Source organism: Lactuca saligna, chromosome 9 (genome assembly GCF_052625555.1).
Source record: "Lactuca saligna cultivar CGN05327 chromosome 9, ASM5262555v1, whole genome shotgun sequence".
NCBI classification, from domain to species: Eukaryota; Viridiplantae; Streptophyta; class Magnoliopsida; order Asterales; family Asteraceae; genus Lactuca; species Lactuca saligna.
Window position 1 is genome coordinate 4,665,310 of NC_136425.1, and position 23,172 is coordinate 4,688,481.

The window sequence follows — 23,172 nt, forward strand, 5'->3', positions numbered from 1 at the left end:
TCGAGTTCCTTCGATTCTCGATCAAACTTTGAGGCCACTCGTCGAGTTCCCTCCTTGCAACTTGATGGATACACACACATACATAACCAGGAGAAAACTCATCCGACTCGCCGAGCTGTTCTTCAACTCGCCGAGTCTATGGCAATCATCATCGGACTCGCCGAGTTGTTCATCCAACTCGTCGAGTTCACGGTCATCTTAATGTGACTCCCTGAGTCAACCTTGCAACTCGCCAAGTCCATTCAGTCCTTTTTCCATACATACTTATTTTGAGCAATGCAGCGACTCCAAATCACATATCCAAGCTACTAGGGCATGCTTGTCATGTAAAGTTGCAAACTTTACATGCATGCATGGCTATAAAGGCTCTAAATGTCTATTTTAAGTTCTTAATGGAACTTCATGCTCAAGAGGGACCTTAATCATGACCAAAACTGAAACTTTATGCTTCTATAGTCCAAAAAGGGTCCAGATCTAAAGTTTCAACCTCAAATCCAACCCATAGCTTATCTTTCCAACTTATTGTCTCACCAAAAACCCTAAAATTCAACCAATAGAAGAGATTCACAAGGAAAAAGGCGACGTGGTTACCTCCAGAAGATGATAACTGAGATGAGACTTGATTCCCACACTCTACTTGCTCCAATCTCCTTCTCCCCCAAGCTTTCTCCCTCCAAAGATCCTCTTTTCAAGCTTCAAACACACAATGGGCATACACATGCGTATTAGGGTTTTAAGGGGCTCTCAAAGACTGCAAAGAGGCCAAAGGATGCTAAGGCTCCTTTAAATAGACGTGCAAACCTTGTAATTTAGGGTTTCGTCTGCCAACTCCTACTCGCCGAGTCCCAATATGGACTCATCGAGTATGTCACTTAACACGCGATCCCACCCCGCTGCTACTCGACGAGTAGGTCAACCAACTCGTCGAGTAGAGCTTAACCCAATAAATTTTATTTAAACAATACCTGGAAATTAGGGCATTACACAACACTTTATTATGTTCTACATTATACATATATACATATGATTGAATCAAATATGGTATTCGAAGGAAAACATTATGATCCTGGGACATTCAATTTATGGCATGATAGGTTGGGCCACCTAGGATTAACAATGATGTGAATGATAATTGAGAATACACATGGGAATCCATTGAAGGACCAAAAGTTCCCTCAATCCAATAGCATAAAACCATGTACATCTTGTTCCCTTGGAAAGTTAATTCTAAAACACTCTCCAAAGAAAGTTGAACGGGAATCACCTAGATTTCTAGAAAGAATTCAAGGTGATATATGTGGACCGATTCACCCTCCATCTGGACCATTTAGATACTTTATAGTCTTAATAGATGCATCCAACAAATGGTCTCATGTTTTCCTATTATCAACTCGTAATATGGCATTTGCAAAGTTTCTTGCCCAAAATATTAAATTAAGGGCACATTTCTCTGATTATACTATCAAAAGAGTGAGACTTGATAATGTTAGTGAATTTACTTCACAAACATTTAATGACTATTGTATGTCTGTAGGAATTGTTGTTGAGCATCCAGTTGCTCATGTACACACACAAAACAGTTTAGTTGAATCACTAATTAAACGTCTCCAACTAATAGCTAGACCATTGATAATGAGGACCAAACTTCCTGTTTTTGTTTGGGGCCATGCAATCTTACATGTTGGATCATTGACACGCACGAGACCAAGTTCATATCATGTATATTCTCCACTACAACTTGCTTTCGGTCAAGAGCCAAATACATCTCAAATGAGAATTTTTGGGTGTGCACTATATGTCCCTATTGCACCACCTCAATGGATAAAAATGGGTCCTCAAAGAAGGTTGGGAATATATGTTGGTTATGAGTCAGTTTCTATTATAAGATATTTTGAACCATTAATAGGTGATGTTTTTACAGCACACCTAGCAGACTGTCAATTTGATGAGACAACTTTCCCATCACTAGGTGGAGAAAAGAAGATTATGGAAAAGGATGTATCATGGCATGAGCCTTCTTTATCATATCTTGACCCTCGCACAAAGCAATATGACATGGAAGTTCAAAAGATAATACATTTCCAAGAAATGGAAAATCAATTACCTTATGCATTTACTGACACAAAAAGTGTGACCAAATCATATATACCAGTTGTCAATGTTCCAACTCGAATTGACATTCCACATGGATAATCTGATGATAAAGCCACTCAAGAGTCTAAAACACGCCTGAAGCGTGGAAAGCCATTTGGTTATAAAGATAAAAAACCACGAAAAAAGAATATGAGCAGAAAATGCACTAGATCATGAGGAAAGTGTTCATGGAGAAACACGAATTATTCAAATTCCCCATGAAAGGAGTGATGGGTTTTTGTCATAAGACATCCTATGTTCTCATACAAACCCTAATGCTTGGATCTAGGTTTCTCTATTGTACATGCTTTGAATCCAAGACTATAAACCCTAATTCTAGCATACATATAATCATATTAACATGAGAATAAGTTTATAGTGTTACCTTGATTGTTATGTAGCAATAACAATCCCAAATCTCCTTGTATTGACTTTGGAATGCTTAGAGTCACAAGTGTCACTCCTCTAATGGCTTACAAACACCAAGAGCAAATGGAGAAGGTATAAAGAGAGAGGAAAGAGGTTAGAATTTGTCCTTAGGACCTCTTGGGAACAAGTACACGAATTCTAAGGCCTTAGGGTCTTTATATAGGTGTAGAGATAGGGTTTCAGTCATTATCCTTATCTAGTTGCTTATCCACAAAGCAACCATAAGATAAGCCTTGAAAACCCTTATCCTCTATCCTTTGGACGATTTCAAGGATCCTTATCTCCTTGAATTCGTTCAACCCATATTTAGGATAACCATTACCATATTTTGTAACTATCACATAATTACAATTCAGCCCCTCTAGTTTAATTAATTACACTTGATCACAAAATTAATTCTTAATTAATTATTGACCAATATTAATTAAACAAATATGATTTCTCCTTTAATATATTATTCTTATAACATATTAATAAATCATAATAACCTCTCTCTCTATTTATTTCTCCAATCAAGTTGCTTTGGTGAAGGCAACCCAAAAGGACTATGCACCATCGGGTCAAGTACATACCAAAATAGTTATGGACTTAGACACTAATCCAACAAGGAGGACAATGCACAAAATTACGGTCAAGCAAATAGAATATGTGACCAAAATGGAACTGTAAATATATGTGCAATATTTTCTTATTCGGTTGCATGTGATATTATGAATGATGATCCCGAACCACAATCTGTCATTGAATGTCAAAGAATAAGTTATTGGGCTAAATGGAAGGAAGCTATGCAGGTTGAATTAAATTCTCTTAACAAGTGAAAGGTTTTTGGGAACATTATCCTCACACATGAAGCTGTGAAACCGTTAGGATATAGATGGATCTTCATACAAAAAAGAAATAAGAAATACGAAATTGTAAGATCTAAGGCCAAGCTTGTTGCTCAATGTTTCTCTTAAAGACCTAAAATTGATTATGAAGAAACTTATTTACCGGTAATGGATGCAACCACTTTCAGATATTTAATCAACTTTGCAGTATCTAAAAATTTATAGATGTGTCTTATGGATGTTGTTACAACTTACCTGTATGGATCACTTGATAGTGATATCTATATTAAAACCCCTGAAGGATTTAAAATGCCTGAAGTGTTAAGTGCAAAACCCAAAGAAATGTATTTTGTAAAATTACAAAGATCTTTGTATGGTTTAAAGCAATTTGGGCGCATGTGGTACAATCGTTTAAGCGATTATTTGATAAGTAAAGTTTTAAAAAATAACATTGTTTGTCCATGTGGATTTATTAAGAAAACAACATCTGGATATGTGATCATAACGGTCTATGTTGATGATCTGAAAATCATTGGAACGAATAAAGAAATCCTTGAAGTGATTGAACTTTTAAAGAAAGAATTTGAAATGGAAGATCTTGGAAAAACCAAATGTTGTATTGGTTTACAGATGAAGCATATGTCTAACGGAATACTTGTGCATCAATAAAATTACACAGAAAGAGTCTTGAAACGTTTCAATATGGACAACGCAAATCCTTTAAGCACTCCAATGGTTTTAGATCATTAAATATTGACAAGGATCCATTTCTTCCATGTAAAGAAAATGAAGAAGTCCTTGGTTTAGAAGTACCATATCTAAATGCAATTGGAGCTCTTATGTATCTTTCGCTGTAAACTTGCTAGCAAGATTTAGTTCAGCCCCAAAAAAAAGACATTAAAATGGAATCAAACATATTTTTCAATATCTTCGAGGAACTAGTGATTTAGGGTTATTTTACCCTAACAATTCAAAACGAGGCTTGATTGGTTATGCAGATGCAGGTTATTTGTCTGATTCTCATAAAGCTAGATCTCAAACTGGATACGTATTCATGAATGGAGGTACTACAATTTCCTGGCATTCTCAAAAGCAAACACTTGTTGCCACATCCTCAAATCATGTTGAAGTAATTGCACTGAATGAATCTACTAGAGAATGTACATGGTTAAGATCGATGACACAACTAGTTTTAACTTCATGTGGACTTGAAAAGAATATATATATATATATATATATATATATATATATATATATATATATATATATATATATATATCAAAATTTAATTTATGAAGATAATTGAGCATATGTCACTCAAATGAAAGAGGGATATATCAAGAGCGACGAGACAAAACATATACCTCCAACGTTTTTTTAGTACACTCAATAGCTTATAAGGAACCATCAAGTTGAAATCAAATATGTTCAATCCAATAAAAATGTAGCAGACCTTTTTACGAAGGAACTTCCTACTGCAATCTTCAGGGAACATCTCCATGGCATCATAATGCGACATGTGCATATAATATAATGTGACGGATGTCTAAATAAAGGGAAGTCAACTATACACTGCACTCATTTTCCCTTCGCTAAAGTTTTTTCCCACTTGGTTTTCTTTAGCAAGGATTTTAATGAGGTTGTACATCAAAGTAGAACGCTAAAATGATGCCATCCAAGGGGGAGTGTTGTAAATAATTCGTGGTGTTGTAAATAATAGGTGGATGACATAATAATTGATGCATGGTAAATTTGTCAATATTTCTAACTAGTTACAATTATATGTTAGTACACTTTGTAGTATAAATACCCCTGCATTGTAAATAATGAGATACACCAAAAGTTATAAGAGATATAACTTTCATATTATTCCTAAATATTTTTTCTTCTCAATTAAAGTTCTTATCAAAGTTTACTAGTTTGATTTGGTTTAAATTTATATTGATTACGCTTAATTCATATATATATATATATATATATATATATATATATATATATATCATTGGGCTACAATATTGAGCTTAGGCCGATTTTCAGGTCCGGAATAACCCATTCCGGACCAAAGGATTATTTTTCAAATAAAAAAAATGGTTGTATTTATTTAAAAAAATGGTTTGTACTTAATTTCCCCTTTTTAAAACTATGACATGTATTCTTATTCTAGCATCACTAAATTGAAACCTCATTACTCGAGCTCTGACTTCGAACATCACATATAAGTATCTTATTCAATTGGCCACTAGGTTAAAGATTTTCTAGGTGTAACAACTTATATTATGGCTAAATTGTTACACCCAAAAATATTACGTTTTATTTTTCCTTAAAAAATATTTTTTATTACTTGTTGGTTCGTTTGGCGAACAACGTGTTAGCTCATAACCTTGTGTAAGTTTTTTATAATCCCAAAATCTTTTTCACATCTTTGTACTCTAGGTCAGGCACAAGTATATTTATGCGTAATATTGTTTTCTATATATTCAGTAAAATGCAAACACACGAGTAATGGGTGATATTCTTCTAATTATCACATGGTACCATGTTAGTACATGTTAGTACCTATCTTACCTAACTCGGTTTTGTTGCAGTTAAGTTAACATCTTTTTATTTGTTTATGCATGTGCTACTACTCTTCTATACCTAGTTGTCTACATAGAAGATATTATTGTCGTGGCAATGATCTCACCTTACTTCACGATTTTATCCAACGAAAAGACACACAATTCTCATTTAAATATTTAGGTTCCTTAAGGTATTTTCTAGAGTTAGAATCCACTCGCACCAAATATGATATTTTAGGTGACAAGTTAAATATGTTTGGATATTCTTAATCAAGCATAGTGTAACATCCCAATTCCTAGGTATGAGAATTTTTATTAAAAAGGAAAAATTTCCTTGGAACTCATCGATTTGATGGCCTCAAATCGACGTGTTGAATAAGCTAGTTAGTGGATTACCTTTGGACCTAATGAGTGAGAGTTTGGACTTAGTTCCTAATTGAGTTAATTGTGGGTTTGGCACAAAGTTAGTGGTCGGTGCGTAGCAACAACGTTTATAGGGGTTGTTCATCATCCGAGGTGAGTTTTCTCGCTATACTTACCATGAGTGGTATCCTTGTGTGACCGAAATGTCTTATGTGTTTATATTGAGTATTGTGATATCATGAATTATGTGTATGTGATTTATGTTGTGTATTGTTATGTGTTTACTGAGTTAGGACCAGAGGGTCCACCCGAGTTACGGGACCGGAGGGTCCCACTGAGATGCATTGACCGGAGGGTCTTACCGTGTTATGGCCTCGAGTGGCTAATGAGCGGTGTGTGGTATATTAGGGAACTCACTAAGCTTCGTGCTTACCGTGTTATATGTTATATGTTCCAAGTTTTTCCTAGGATCGCGGGAAAGCACCGGCTTGATTGTACACACCAGAGAAAGAGTTATGTTTTGAGGATCCTGGATTATTATTAAATAATTATGGAGTTGTGTTTTGTAAATTAAATAAATGGTATTTTTGTGAATTATGTTATGAGAATTATGTGATTTTAAATGAAATTTTTGTTTGAAAATTTATGACGTTACAAGTTGGTATCATAGCATTGGTTTGAGGGATTCGGATGCACCTTCGGGTATAACTGGACTCAAACTGAGGATTTGAGAATTTTTTTGAAAATAAATGATTTTTCTAAAACGAGCAAGAGTTTGTAAGAGAAAATGTCGCACCCCCAAACCAAGGATGGCGGAAACGTCCGAGGGTGGAGGACTTCATGTAGAGTATCACAACAATGAGTATAATAGTGCTCAAAGTAAATACAACCAACACAAATATAATTGAAAATGTTACATCGAAGCACATGTTTACATGATTCACATCAGTTACATTATAATACGAAATGAACTGTTTGACGATTTATCGTCCCATCCTCAAAACGTTGTTGATTTCCTGTTTTCACTGAATTCCTGAGAATACAAGTAGTTTTGAAAAGTGTCAACACAAAGGTTGGTGAGTTCATAAGAGATTTCGTTAGAAAAGTAAATCGTTTTCCTCGAAAAAGCGTTAGAGTATGTATCCAGAAAATCCGATATTTTCTTTAAAACCTGTGTAATGTCGTCTTATGACTGAAGACCAAAATGTATAAGTAACCCTTCTTATTAGTAGAAAATGTTATGTATTTAAATGGACATGGACACTTTTGAATTAAACGAAATTTCTGTTCGTTCTCATGTTTGTTAATACATTATATATATGTAGTCCTAAATTAGAGGACCGAGTAATAACAAGTATTGACCATACTTAAAAGTATAAATGCGGTTTCAAATGATGTGTAGTCGTAACTACCAAAACCAAAAGTGTACAGTAATATCTGTACTCATAGAGATAAAAAGGTGATTTTAAATCGACATAAAACTCGTTTAGGTTTTAAAAATAAAATCCCGCAAACTTATGGATTGTTATATCCCTATGTGAGTCGCTATAATCATACTATGACTATGTGAACCTGCCACGACGTTCTCAGTGTCGCGAAAAATAAAATGACATTTGTCACCCGTAGACCTGCAGGTCCAACTGTAGCTAGCAGCAAGGTGTGGGGTGTCAATCCCAATATAGATCTATATACAAGTATCACGTTCTCCCTCAAGGAGATTCTGATTATAACTACCAGGAATTATATCCCGCACTCGGGCGTACGGGGAGAGAGAGAGAGAGAAAGAAAAATAGAGAAACTCACGATATAGGATAACAAGTTTACGTGAAATGTGTGTGAATATAAATATTTCTTGTATGAATGTACCCTTCTTGTACGAGTGCGTAGAGTGATGTATCATAAACTATACCTATTATAGTTTATCTAAAATGTATGTAATATGTATGAATTCTTTTATGGAAATGTATTAGTGTTGTGAATTTATCAAACTATACTTTTTATAGTTTAATAATGCGTGTTCCAAAATGAATGAATAATATTTAATATGAATGTCTTAGTTTCAGTTCATAATGATAAACTAACAAGGAAACACATACAAATACTAAAACTTATGATTATACACTTTGCTTAACATAATACAAAGTGTTATGATATTTACATGCTGTTGGCAAAATTTAGCAATTCTGCCCTGTTTTGGAAAAATCATAGAAAAATCATACGAAGTCGAAAACTAGATCCGTAAATTCTGAGAGTTCAAAAAATGTGTCTAGTTTGCTCATAAATTTTATCTCAATTTATAATGACCTCTAACTTGGGTGAAAAAGTCCATAATCACAGACTGGTCCGGATTGTTGTTTGAAATGATAGGCAGTTTTGTAAAAATTACCATAAATTGTAGAAAAATCGTATGGAGATGTGCAAGTAGTCATTTTAAAGATAAAAACTTAAACTATTTGCACCTTGTACAGTTTTGAAAACAAAAATGTTTAAGATGCCCAAAACAGTCCGTGAATGGAGTTGAACTTTTCTGATGAAGGCTGTTAGAAAAATCTAGTTATGTTCTTAGTGTTTTAACTTGTATTCCCCCCCTGAAAACTTGAGAAAACATGAAAATGTAGGGGTATGAACTCACCTTGAGTGATTTCAGTAGATGATTGTTGAAGAATGGAAGTGTTTAATTCAAGAACACTTGGAGATGCCTTGAAGGTTTTCGAGAATCTAACATCATAGTTAGGGAGTTTGTGTAAGCAACCAAAGATTTGAGTAGAATGAAGTGAAATAATAATAGGGAGGATGAATTTTTACTTACTAAGTGTGGAAGAACACTTGAATCCAGCCTTGGATCTCGAAAATTTGTGTAGAAGAGTTTGAGAGAAAAAGTGATGTTTGTTACTTAGTGGAATGAGAGAAATGAGAGAAAATGAGGAGTGTGGTTGATTGTTCCAGCTCAAAAACGTGGGAGTGAGTGAAATTTGAGTGTAAGGGAACATTGAAGTGACATAGGTAAGGTGGGGAGGTATGGCTGGTCATAGAGTGGGTGTGGGGTGGTTGCATGTGACTTTGATTTTTTTTTTTTTTTTTTTTTTTTTTTTTTAACTTGCAAGGTACAATGGAATATATTACTCCTATAAAGGAAATTGACTCAATCAAGGACGATTTCACAATTAAAGTTCGGATCATACGTCTTTGGACTCAAAAGTCAAGAACAATGTCTTATAATTGTCTATATCCCATTTTTAGTTTAATTTTTTAAATATATGTGTGGTTGTCTATGTGTGTGTATCTCTTTAAAAATTCTGCAATTTCATCATTTTATGACCCCCATTTGCGAAGTTGAGTATTTATTTCCAAAAATGCGAAACTCCAGGGACAATATTTGAAATCTTCTGTTTTCTTCCCCAATTCGCATTCTACTGTGAAATACTTCGCATCTTCATTCTTACACCCTTCGCATCCCTTCGCATTAATCACCTTCGCATTTTAACCTAATTAATCAAATGCGATTCACAAAATTTTTCATTCCAGATGCGAACACAGTTTAGTTCTTGAACTCTAAACTTGCGAAATCAAAATTTTCATATGTTGAACCCATATGCGAATATTAACCCAATTGACTTCAAATTGATTCATAGATGCGAACACTCGATTGTTTTACTTTCGCAAAATGAGCATCAACAACTCCACAATCGAGTTTTTAAATTCTTGCAAACAACAATTTCATAGTCCTTGACTTTGCGTTTTTCTTCACGAATCATCCCTCAATCATCAATCCAATTGCGAATCAAAAACTCATATGTTCTTGCTTTATCGATTCATCGACTACACTCATACAAATGCGAACAATACTCAATTTCAAAATCGATTGAAACTTATAGCAAAGCTAAATCCAACTTCGCATTCAAAGCAGTGTTATTGATTGCATTCATGAAATACTAACAAGATAATATATTATAATACAAATATACATATTTTAGGTGGTGAAATCGTAACAGCCTAACAATTTGGTATGCAACTTTATTAAATCAATAAAAAAAGTTATGCAAATTGGAAAAATAAATAAAAATATATCTTTTGTTGTTTTGATTAAGGAAATAAATATTTTATATGAATACTCACCAGGAAAAACGCATATTATACATTCCCGATGAGTATGCAACATGGTTTTCATCAGTTTAATTCATTGATTAGTACGAAGGCTTAGGAAATTTTTAACACAAACTTTTCTCCTGTGATGTTTTCCCATTAACATAGCAAGTTATACAATACGAACATAACACTAACCCTAATACACAAGGTTTAATAGAGTTGACCGGCTTGACTTGATGACTTGACTTGACTCAAGATTGACGATTGTCACAATTTGGGAGAGATTTGACATTCTTGGAGAGATTTCTAATACAGAGAGATATTTGAGAGAGATTTCACATACTTGGAGAGATTTGGGAGAGATTTGACATTCTTGGAGAGATTTCTAATACAGAGAGATATTTGAGAGAGATTTCACATACTTGGAGAGATTTGGGAGAGATTTGACATTCTTGGAGAGATTTCTAATACAGAGAGATATTTGAGAGAGATTTCACATACTTGGAGAGATTTGGGAGAGATTTGACATTCTTGGAGAGATTTCTCATACAAAGAGATATTTTGGGAGAGGTTTCACATGCCTAGAGGGATTTGGGAGAGATTTGACATTCTTGGAGAGATTTCTAATGTAGAGAGATATTAGAGAGAGAGATTTCACACACTTGGAGCGATTAGGGAGAGATTTGACATAGACAGAGATAGAGTGAAAACGATTGAGAGAGGATCCATGTGTGACAATTGTGAGTGTCCGGCATCGCAATGCATGGTTCGTAAACCCTGTTAAGCCTTGTTTAAGGATCTTACACATTCCCGATGAGTATGCATCATTGTTTTAACAGTTTGGCTTGCCACGTACTAAAATTTTTAGGTTAAAGAGGTCTAGTTGTACGTACTTTTCGATTCATGTTTTCTTATTAGAATAGTGGGTTGTTTAGTAAATACTGAACGTAAGTCCAAGTACACAAGGGTTAGTTGAGCTGACCGGTTTGACTCGTTGACTTTATTTGACTTTGAATTGACCAGAATTTGACGGTTGTCACAGAAAAACGATAAGGAGTTATGTGTACACTCAGCCAGATCCCGAATGGTGATTTCCCAAAATACCCTTACTTATTTGTGCTATGAGTTATGATTAAGATATTAGTGATGCATGCTAGAAGATAGGCTAGGTGTTTCATATTTTAGGGATAGAGTTGCCTGATTTGTGAAGCCTTAGCCAAGGAATGTTGTTATATGTGATTTGCTTTGAGTATATACGGAGTAAGAGTATCCGGCAAGAATCTTTTAAATAGAGAGATTTGAGTAGAGGAATAATCTAAAAGAGATACCTAGATGAGCATCGGAGGAGCCTACTGAGAGAGTAGTTAGATACCCATGAGGGGTAGAGTTTCTTGAGTTCGGTGATACCTTTTGAGTGCGAGTAGAGAAAGTGGAGCTGTAACCTAGAGTGGTTTTACGTGTTGGTAGAGATTATTCGGTGCCCGAATGTTGCTTGCTTCGTGCTTTGTTGGATTCTTAATGATGGGAGTCAGCTACTATGTGAATATGATGATATATTCAGGAGGTAGATGGCTGGCGTCATAAGGAGTTCTTCAGTAGCTGATGACAGAGAACTGAGAGAACCTAGGAAGAGCTTGGGGTGATCTTAGTCAATTAAGTACGCTGATAGAGGAGAGTATTTGCTGAGGAGCGACCGAGTTTAACGAAATTGGTGATCGAGAAGGTCGAACGTCCGCTTAGGAACTCTAGAATGGTTCGTGTGGAAAGTATAGGTAGATGTGGCAGGTAGTATGGGTCCGTACTACTGAAAGCATAGGACTTATACTCGATAAATGGAGAATTCTAGAGGTTCTAAGTAGCAGGTTGAGAGGAGATAACATAGTTCGAGTACCATGATTCGTAGCAGATTGAGAGGTGATCACATGGTTCGGGTACCATGATTCGTAGCAGACTGAGAGGTGATCACATGGTTCGAGTACCATGATTCGTGGCGGTTAGTGTTTCTGGTTTTACTAGTTATCCCGTTGTGATTGATTAGACTAAGATCAAATGTGATAGCGTGTGGGGCCCGAGGGCCATGTTGAGCACGTTTTAACGGAGCCTACCTTGAGGGGGAAATCGAGTTAGTTTCCAAAATTTTTTATTGGTGGGATGCCAGTTGGAGTCGCAATACTTGGGGATGAGTAGAGGCGGTGCTTATTGGAGGATCACAGTCTGAGTTGAGCAGTCGATCGATAGATGAGACATCACCTTCAGTGACAAGAGTTGCGTTGTCCCTGTTTATGGGAGAAGCGAAGGAGATAACGAGTTTTTGGATTTAGAGTGTTGAAGGTAAACCCCATGGGGTAGCATAGGTTTAATGACCCAAAAATCATGACAAAAAAATTTCTTTAAAAACATTACTAAAACCATATTTATAAAACCATAACATAATCCATAACATAAATTCGGAGTATCAATTCAAAACGTGTTCCTATTATCAGAGTAAACATCCCAGGCTAATTAAACAATGGTGTGTGTCATGCGATCACCCCGAGCTTTTCCCTCTGCTACCGGAAGTACCTGAAACCAAAACTGAAAACTGTAAGCACGAAGGTTAGTGAGTTCCCCAACCTACCACATACCATGCATAATCACATACTGTAAGCACTGGGCAACACCCGCTATTTCGGGCCTCGCCCGATCCCAGGCCCCACCTGTCTCCGAGCCTAACTCGGTATACAGATCTGTTTTACTTTAGGCCCCGCTAGTCTCTGGGCCCCGCCTGGTAAACACATACAAACATATAACCATAGCACATAACACATAAACTGAACATACCCTACTGAATTATTGTCCTAAGGCCTCGCCTATCTTGGGCCCCGCCTTTGTCCTGCTACTGATGAGTCATGGAACCCCGTCCATACTCCTGTTGATAGTTAGATACGGGCCCAACCCACACTCACTTCTTTCCTAACTCGGGTCTTGCCCCTGCTCAACTACTAATGAGAGATGGAACCCCGTCCATACTCTGCTAATGGTGAGATACGAGACCTCGCCCACACTCACCTCCCTACCAAGCCCATACAAGTATCACACAGACAACATGTATACTCTATCATGCAAACCATTCCTTGGGCACCCGCCCGACATTGGACCTTGGTCTTTAATATCATACTAGCAAACAATACCTAGGGCTAGCCCCCTAGCCTTGATTTCTGGATCCACACATGAACGCTTTTCCGAACGGGGTGTTACAGCTCTCCCCCGCTTAAACTAGACTTCTTCCTCGAAGTTTGCTACGGTCAACAATTATGTACTCTGCTCACCACATGAACGCTAACGGGGTGTTACAATAGGGTTGCAACCTTTTCACCAGAGTATTTTGGGCAGTATGTTTGTTGCAGAGTATTTGTTATACCATTAGAGAGTCATTTGTGGGTTCATAATGGAAGAGAACAGGGAGGTGCCTTTTGAGGGAGGCATACTTTTAGCAGTAGTTCCAGGTGGTTAAGATGAGTATATCAGGGTGGTGACCCTTGTTGTCTGCGTTGTATATTGACTGTGAGAGTGAGGTCTCTTGTTTTTATGAAGATTCCCGCATTGGGGGGGGGGATGGTCGATGAATCAGAGACGAGGTGTGTGATAGTGTATTATCTTGAGATTGAGAGTCATGTTTAATTCGGATCAGTTGAGGTATTCGACAGTGTGCCAGTCTGAGGTTTCGAGGTGACTAGAGGCAGTCATGTTGGAAGGATTATGAGATTCTTGTCTGAGTTACATGATATTTGGAGTTGCTTGGTTTCCATAGGGGAGATCATTGAGTGTTTGTGTGGTACGTTCCAAGAGTCAAGTTTGATGTACCTGGTGAAACAGACTATGAAGTAAATTGTTGGCATGCCTACTGGTGAGGGTTCGAACCTTGAGTAGGGGAGAACTGGGTATTCAATTGAAAAGACCAGCAATTCGTTCAAGTGTGGTTAGAGAACTGATTATGGAGATCTGCGGTGCGGACGCATGAGACCTGGGTTATTAGTGGATGAGGCGTGGTGCAAGGCAAGACGATATATGTGTATGTGCTTAAGAAAGGATGAGTGAATCCACGACAGGTGGCCATTGGTCAGTGAATTTATTATGGCTAGGGATTTTTCGGGTTTGCAAGTGTTAAGTTCGAGGCGGTTGGTTCGCTGAGTTTAGGGTACAATAGTTGAGATTTGCAAGTATAGGTATATATTGTGGTTTATAGTCCAGGAGGGGCATCAATTGATTTGACAACCAATTTCAGAGTCGGTATGAGTAGTTCGTATGGGTGGTGGTCAATAGAGGGTAGAGCTTCGGATTTTCGTCAACGTGTATTCATTCGTTGACAATTTCTCCGTGTTCCAATTGGGAAATGGGAGCATTTCGAGGCTTCAAGTTGCGTAAATGGGAGATCAGTGGTTAAGGCAAGAGCGCATGAGACGTTATGTTGGTGTACAGAGGTACTCGAGTATGATGTCCTAATTTTTTTTGTCATGTTAGAACTCGAGTTGTGAGATGGCGGGTGGAGTACCGAGTGATTTTGTTCCAGTGGGACCTATCAATTAATTATCGTTGGAGTGGGTGTCTAAGGGTGTTACTGTGCTGAGACTAGTGCCTTGCCTGCGAGAACTTACCTCATAAGTGGTGGTGCATAAGCGGGGTGGGTGTAAGCACCCATTTATGTTGAGTTGCGGAGTGAGTTGGTAAACTCAGTGTGGTGATGACTAGATGATAAGATTATGGGGGATAAGAGAGCAAGTGATTCGATTGGGGAGTATTCACTTGGTACTATCAGTAGAAACCATGGAGTGAGTCCATGGTGAGTCAGTGAGAGAAAGTGTGTCGTGATACTGCGGGGAGCCGTAGTATTCACTAGTTAGAAAGAGAGAGAGAGAGAGAGAGAGAGAGAGAGATTGTGTCGTGATATTACAGGGAGTCATAGTATTAACTGGTTAGAGAGAGTGTGTCATGATACTGTGGGGAGCCGTAGTATTCACTGGTTAGAGAGAGAGTGTTGTAGTACTACGGGGAGTCGTAGCATTCACGAGTCAGTGAGAGAGTGTCGCAGCTCTGCAGGGAGCCGTAGCATTCATGATTTAGTAAAGGAGCATCTTAAGACTACGAGGGAGACTGTAGCACTCAGTAATCGATAAGGGTGAATACTGTTTCACCGTGAGTTGTAGTATTCACTAGTTCGGGTATGACGCAGAGGAGTTCTTATGCTTGGGCAGCCTGACCACTTGAGTCTTCGGGAACCTGGTTGTCGAACCAGGGGCGAAACTAGGGTCTTTGTGACGGTCGAGAGTTGTTATATCCCTTGTTGAGAAGGGATTATCGTAATCGGAAGGAAGTGGAGAGATAATGCATGCATAAATTCGCGAATCTTGGGTCGTGAGTAGAGTACTAGATTAGAATTGAGTGATTCCAATTATGTTGTTGAATTAGACTCTCGAGCTTAAGTCTGGATTCGTTCGTGTGTTGAGTTGGCGAGATGAGGTTCTAGATTCGTAGATGGGTTTCATTGTGAGGGGTAATGATCTCCATCTGATGTCTCAAATCGGAGTGGGTCATTTTCGTTGGTATGGAAAGAACCGTTGGATGCTAGCTACAGCTAGGCAGACATGCCTGGGGTGACAAATATCACACCATTCCAACGCCTGAAGAATATCGTAGAGGTCATTAGTCATATCAAGCATGGTTATACCAAACTCACAATAGTATAACTAACATTTGTTTACAAGATTTTATTCTTCACTAGTTTTATTTTAATTAATAAAAATACTATACACTACACTTGAGGATTCCAGAGGATACAATACATGGTGTTATTTAAAGTAATAAGACTACTATACATCACTGGTGGTAGCCATGGTTTTCATACAAGAGTTTTTCATACAAAACAACGTTATACAATACAGTTGGTGGTAGTCATGCATACAAACAATCATTTCATATACTATTACAGAACACAGTGATGAACACTACAGTTTGGTCTTAGGGTTTAAGGCTACTTTTTATTACTAAAGAAAATATTGGATTTTCTTGAGAAACATACAAACACTTTCACATATTCAATGGCAGGTTTTCATTACAAAAATCATTTTTATGAACTCACCAACTTAAATGTTGATACACTTTCAAAATCGCTTGTATTATCAGGAAATCAGTAGACAGGTACTCCCGCGAGCTTTTGAGAAGACGAATCACATAGAGTCACGTCTTTTATTCTTTTGTTATATTTTGTTGTATACAAATTATGTATCAAATAGATGTATATACCATATATATTCAATGTAATGGTTGTGTTTACTTTGATTACTATGATGTAACTATTGTGATACTATACATGACGTCCTCCACCCCCGAATGTTTCTGCTGTTTCAGTTTGGGGGTGTGACACTATGGCTTGCCACACCGTGGAGCTATGATCTCCATTTTGTGGCGACGGTTTTTCACCCAAATTCATTCCAACTGCAATCAGCCATAACTTATTTGTTTCAACTCCGTTTTCGGCGATCTTTATATGCACGAAAAAGTATTGACGAGCCTCACAAGCCTATCTGATTACTTTTGAATTAAAACATACCAAACTAAAATCTTTAATTCATAAAAGAAATCGAAAACATCATTTTTCTCATTTTATCATTTGACTCAAAAACACAAATCAATGACTTAGATCACATAACCAATATTATCAACATCACATATGGTCTAAATCCTATTCCTTTAAAGCCTAAGGTCTTTACTTAATCTATTTATTGTCGACAATCCTAAAATAAGAAACTTCTCGAAACATAATGTTACACTTAAACCCCAATTTGGTAAGAAACATCAAATTTGCAAATTTTTCATAAACTAAATGTCACAACTTTAAGTAGGGATGAGTATCGGAACCGGGTACCTGCTTTTGGAACCGGAACCGCCTTGGAACTGCCGGTTCTGGAACTGGAACTACCTTAAGCGGTTTCGGTTCCTAAAGTTATGGAGCCGCCTTAGGCGGTTCCGGTTCCAATTCTCATTTTTTCGGAACCGCTACCCGTTGGGTACCCGCCGAAACCGGTTTATATATATATATATATATATATATATATATATATATATATATGTTACTTAGACCAGTTTACAATATATTGATCCGATTCTGTCCCTCTTTGGTCCGAATTAATACGATTTGGATCGAACTAAGTTGCGGTTTTATCGACAAAAGTTAACAAAGTTAATGTAACCGGGTTACCCGCTTCCAGAACAGGAACTGTTGGTTCCGGGACTGGTTCCAAAAATTTAAGAATCGCCTAGAACGGTTCCGGTTCCGGTTCTCGCCAAATGAGACGGGTACCCGCCTATGCTCATCCGTAACTTTAAGATTTAAACTTGGTGAGGTAGAAATGATAATTTACTATAGCAATTTGAAAGTGGGGGTAAAGTATTGAAAGTTTGATTTTTGGAGGAACGGAGTTGAGAAAACCTGCTAAAGTTGTGCAATTGCGGTAAAAGAAAAGAGACCGACCATACATATTTACGAAACTACCCCCAATAAAGCGGCTGTTACGCACCAAATTCGGTACCACCCGTTGAATCATGTGTACCTACACACCTTACGAAAACCAACCCCGTCGACAAAGTACCGTCTACATAATACCTACAATGACGATTTTTTATTCAATCTTTCTCTTTTTCGTCAGCCTTTGAAATTGTTTCTCGAAAGGAAAACGAATTGCAACACGAAACCCTAGATCTCCTCGAATATTTTGATTCAATCTCCAAACCCCTCATATAATCCTGAGTTTCATCTTTAAAACCCTAGATCTGACCACCGATTTCACATTTCTTGTATCTCACCGGTCGAATTCGTAAGATTCGACTGGTTTTAGCAGCACCCCATTGGATTTTTTTTGGTGTGAACTGGAGTGTTTGCGTCTTTAGTTTGTTGAGTAATCGGGGATGGGAAGAGCGTCTATACAAATATCGAGGACATCTTCGTCATCATCGCCGCCGGCGGTGACAACGACCTCTACATCGGTCACCGAGACGGTGAACGGAGAACATGATTTTAGGATTTCGGGTTACTCGCTATCGAAAGGAATTGGAATTGGGAAGTATGTAGCGTCTGATACGTTTATGGTTGGTGGTTATTCATGGGCTATCTATTTTTACCCTGATGGGAAAAGCCTGGAGGACAATGCGACATATGTTTCTTTGTTTATTGCGTTAGCTAGCGAAGGATCAGATGTCAGGGCGCTTTTTGAGCTGACTCTTCTGGATCAGAGTGGCAGGGAGAGGCATAAGGTTCATAGCCATTTTGGGAGAGCATTAGAGAGTGGTCCGTATACCCTTAAATACAGGGGTAGCATGTGGTAAGCTAAACTCTGTTTTTGTTATACGATCACAATTATTAATGTATATTTTTGCTCAAATGATTTGGTATAATCTTGAAAATCTATTTGCTTAATTCATATATGTTGGGGCGTGTCTGGATGTGGCTTCATTTACAGATTCAGTGCTTAAAATTAGGTATAGTTAGACAAGTTTACATTCATCTCAATAGTTGGTTCGTTACAAATTTTATGGTTATCTAAGTCTGATCATTTTGACTTCAAATGATTAGAAATTTACAATCATCATCGTATTTTGCCAAACACTCATTGTGGTGCTGAATGTAACATGGTTTTATGATCTAGTAGTCTATTATGAAGTTCTTTTCCCATGGGTAAGATTTCTGAAATGCTACATCTTTTAGTGAGTAGCCAGTTGCTGTTTGTTTGGTTTAATAATGCAGAGAATGTAATTTTGATAATGTTAGATCTCTTTGTTAAAAATTGTCCCCTTTTTGAGCTCTTTAATGCCTATGTGATGCAGGGTTGGTCAAATGTGCTTTATTTTAATTCCTAGATGAAATACAACTTAAGAAATAGGGAGAATTTCATATATACCCTTATTAAACGTCAAAATATCATATTTATCCAGCCTAATATCTAAATATCATATTTGTCCTCCTTAATCTTATGAAATATCATATTTAGAAGTTAAGGGTAATACGGTACATTTAATTATTATTTTCAATTTCAATAATTTTAAAATATTTAATAAATGGTTTTGGGCAAATATGACATTTTAAAGTTTAAGAAGGTTAAATATGATATTTAGATATTTGGTTGGGCAAATATGATATTTTAACATTTAGTAAGGATATATACGAAATTCTTCCTAAGAAAGAATTAAATTTTTAGGAAATGTTGATGTGTGTTGCCTGACTGATTATCACAAAACAAAAAAGCATCGGGAATAAGATAATGAAATGATTAAAATCAAGGATATTTAAGTCATTTCACACCAAAGTCATAATAACCTCGGTGGACTCGCATTTAATTTAAACATCCTACGGTGTATCCTTTTGCTCATTGAAAGCGAAGCTTTGATTGTCATACATTTCATCAGAGGAAGCACATAATATATATATATATATATTATATATATATATATATATATATATATATATATATATATATATATATATATATATCTGTTTCTATGCATCCAGTCTCAAGTAAATGCATACAACTTTGTAGCAACTAGCAACAGGGTTGAAATGGTAATTCTAGTAATGGTTGAGCGTGGAAACATTCTTACTTATATTTGCATATTAGAAACGTACAAATGATCTCATTATCTATATGAAAGATTCTTGGTGCACTATGCTCTCAGGTTCTTTTATGTTATTTTGCTTAAAAGGTATGCGGTCCTACTACCTTTTTGTGACAGGAACTTCCAGCTTGCTAATAATGTATGCTTATTTATTGGTACATCATGAATCCTAATCTAAGAAATTAAGAAGTGGTGTGATTAATCTGTTGTTTAGGCAAATTATCCTTGATAAATGATTATTAAAAAATATACGAGAGAGGGAAGTAACAGTTGAGAAAGTGGAGGGAATCAAATGAGGGTAAAGTTGTGACAAAGTAAGGACTTAATGTGAAAAGCCCCCTTTTTCCCAACTTTTCTATCAAGTCTGTGCTTTCTGCATTAAGTGAAAAAGATTTATCCCCCTGTAGTTTTTCTGGCTACACTACTGACATTTGGATTCAATGATTGTAATGGAAGTCGTCTTAACATTTAATATGGTTGGCATACTATTTAAGTATTTAGTGTTTACGGTGTGCCAGATCTTTGTCAGTTCTAGTGAAGGAAAGTGTTGATACTTAATTTGAAATCATAATACAAATACAATGATACACACTCGGAGTTTTCATGCATACTTGATTTTGGCCTTTCTGTTTTTCATGTTTATGGTTTTTATGCTAGGAAGCAAGCTTTGTTGTTGAGAAATTTTTGTTTGCTGATACTACAGGGGTTATAAGCGTTTTTTCAAAAGATCTGCATTGGAGACATCAGATTACTTGAAAGATGATTGCCTTCAGGTTCATTGTTGTGTTGGAGTTGTCAAGTCACGTACAGAAGGCCCCAAGACGTACTCCATCCATGTACCACCTTCCGATATCGGGCAACAATTTGGGCAACTCCTGGAATGTGGAAAAGGCACCGATGTCTCTTTTCAAGTAAAAGACGAAACCTTTTCCGCTCATAAATTGGTGCTTGCAGCCCGCTCACCTGTTTTCAGGGCTCAACTTTTTGGTCCAATGAAAGATCAAAATACCCGATGTATTATAGTTGAGGACATAGAGCCCCCTGTTTTCAAGGTATTTAAAAAAAATAAAGCTAGCATCTGTTATGAACAAGCTATAACCAAAAATGTGTATTTTGCAGGCATTGCTTCATTTTATGTATTGGGATAGTTTGCCTGACATGGAAGAAGTAACGGGTATGAGCACGAAATGGGCCACCACATTGATGTCTCAGCATCTTCTTGCAGCCGCGGATCGCTATGGTTTAGATAGGCTGCGGGTGCTCTGTGAGACTAATCTTTGTCAGGATGTTGCCATAAACACGGTTGCAACCACATTAGCACTGGCTGAGCAGCACCACTGCCACCAGTTGAAAGCCGTGTGTCTAAAATTCATTGCTTCGCCTGAAAATCTCAGAGGTAACATAGCTTAACCTACCAGATTAACTGCATAACCCACCCATTAATTAAGTAAATGAATCCTGTTGCTTGTTTATCAGCCGTGATGCAGACGGATGGGTTTGATTACCTTAAAGAAAGCTGCCCGGAAGTCCTGACCCAACTCTTGGAATATGTAGCAAGGATCAGCGAGCATTCTCCTGCCATAAGCAAGCGCATTAATGATGTTATACCTGATGGAGTTGATGTTCATGGTAGAAGGGTAAAACAGAGATTGTAATTCCAAACCCCTTCCCTTCCCTTCCCTTCCCTTCCCTTCCCTTGTTGAAAAAGATCAAGTATAGGCACAGAGGTCAGGTCAGGTCATGTCATGTCATGTAGGGGTTTAGGAAAGTATGAATGCAATTCTTTCTTCTTATAAGCTGAAAGTGTAAATTTAGTGTTGTAATGGATTGCATGTTGCAAGCTCTTTACGGCTTCCTTCTCACTTTTTATTTCCACTTTTTGTTTACTTCTTAAATCATTTCCTTTTATGTGATGATGTCTTATCTCACTTTTCATTTCCAATTTTTGTTTACTTAAATCATTTATGGGTACACACAGTGACACTTTTTTCTTTTTTTAAATTTGTTAAATTTGTTCATATATTAGCATTGTCATCGGCTATAGTAGCTGACAATGGAAATTTGAACACGTTTAATAAGTTAAATACTCAAATGTATACAAAAAAAAGAAAGATGTCAAAACGTGAATATTTTCTTTTACAAAATTTTTAAGACTTTTTATAATTTCTTATAGTATTTTAATAATATTTTTTCCTATAAGTTTTTCTAATATAATCTTTTAAACTTTTTTTTTTTTTTTTTTATAATTTTTTTTATATTTTCATAAAGTTTTAATACAAGTGTTTTTAAACCAAATATGATAAATGTTTTAAATTTTTCTTACAAGTTTTTAACCTTTATTTTTATTTTTATTTTTAATTTTCATGTAATTTTTTTATAACCTTCATATAGTTATTTATAAAAAAAATTTACCTTCATTTTTAAAGTGTTTTATAAATTTTATATGACAATTTAATATTTTTTTTATAATATTTTAAAATACTTCTGTTAGATATTAGTTTAAAATGTTGTATTAAAAAATAAAGTTTATAAACTTTTAATTAAAGAATATTAAAATTTTGTAATAATTTTAAAACATTAATATTATATAATTTTTTTTTTGTTTTTTTATTTACAATGTAATATATATATATATATATATATATATATATATATATATATATATATATATATATATATATATATATATATATATAAAGATCCAACATATTTATTGTTACATATTTAATTTATTTAATTTTATTGTTAGATATTATTCACTTTAAAAATATTATATATGCTTAAAAACAAATATATATATATATATATATATATATATATATATATATATATATATATATATATATATATATATATATATATATTTCACAAAATGAAAACATATTTATTAAATTAAAAAGTAAAATTTAGAAATAATCAATATTTAATTAATATTTAGACCATTATGGATATTATAGAAATAACATTTGAAAAAAATAATACTAACAAATAAAAAAATAAAATCACTATTAAAAATAAAGAAAATAAATAAATAATTTTTGATTTCGTTTATATTTAAACAATTTTTTTTATACATATTTACTATTTAACTTCTTAGTTGTGTTAAGAATGCCATTGTCAACACGGTTAAATAT

At 35.8% G+C, this 23,172-nt stretch overlaps 1 protein-coding gene across 1 annotated transcript; it reads left to right on the top strand.

Moving 5' to 3' along the window:
• The first annotated feature begins 18,008 nt into the window (after positions 1-18,008).
• On the top strand, positions 18,009-21,933 carry LOC145015120 (BTB/POZ and MATH domain-containing protein 2-like). The gene is made up of 4 exons (XM_078973570.1): positions 18,009-18,750; positions 20,742-21,090; positions 21,158-21,434; positions 21,515-21,933. Exons 1-4 carry the CDS (start codon positions 18,338-18,340, stop codon positions 21,691-21,693), a joined length of 1,218 nt encoding a protein of 405 aa, XP_078829696.1. The 5' UTR covers positions 18,009-18,337; the 3' UTR covers positions 21,694-21,933.
• Positions 21,934-23,172: the final 1,239 nt, after the last annotated feature.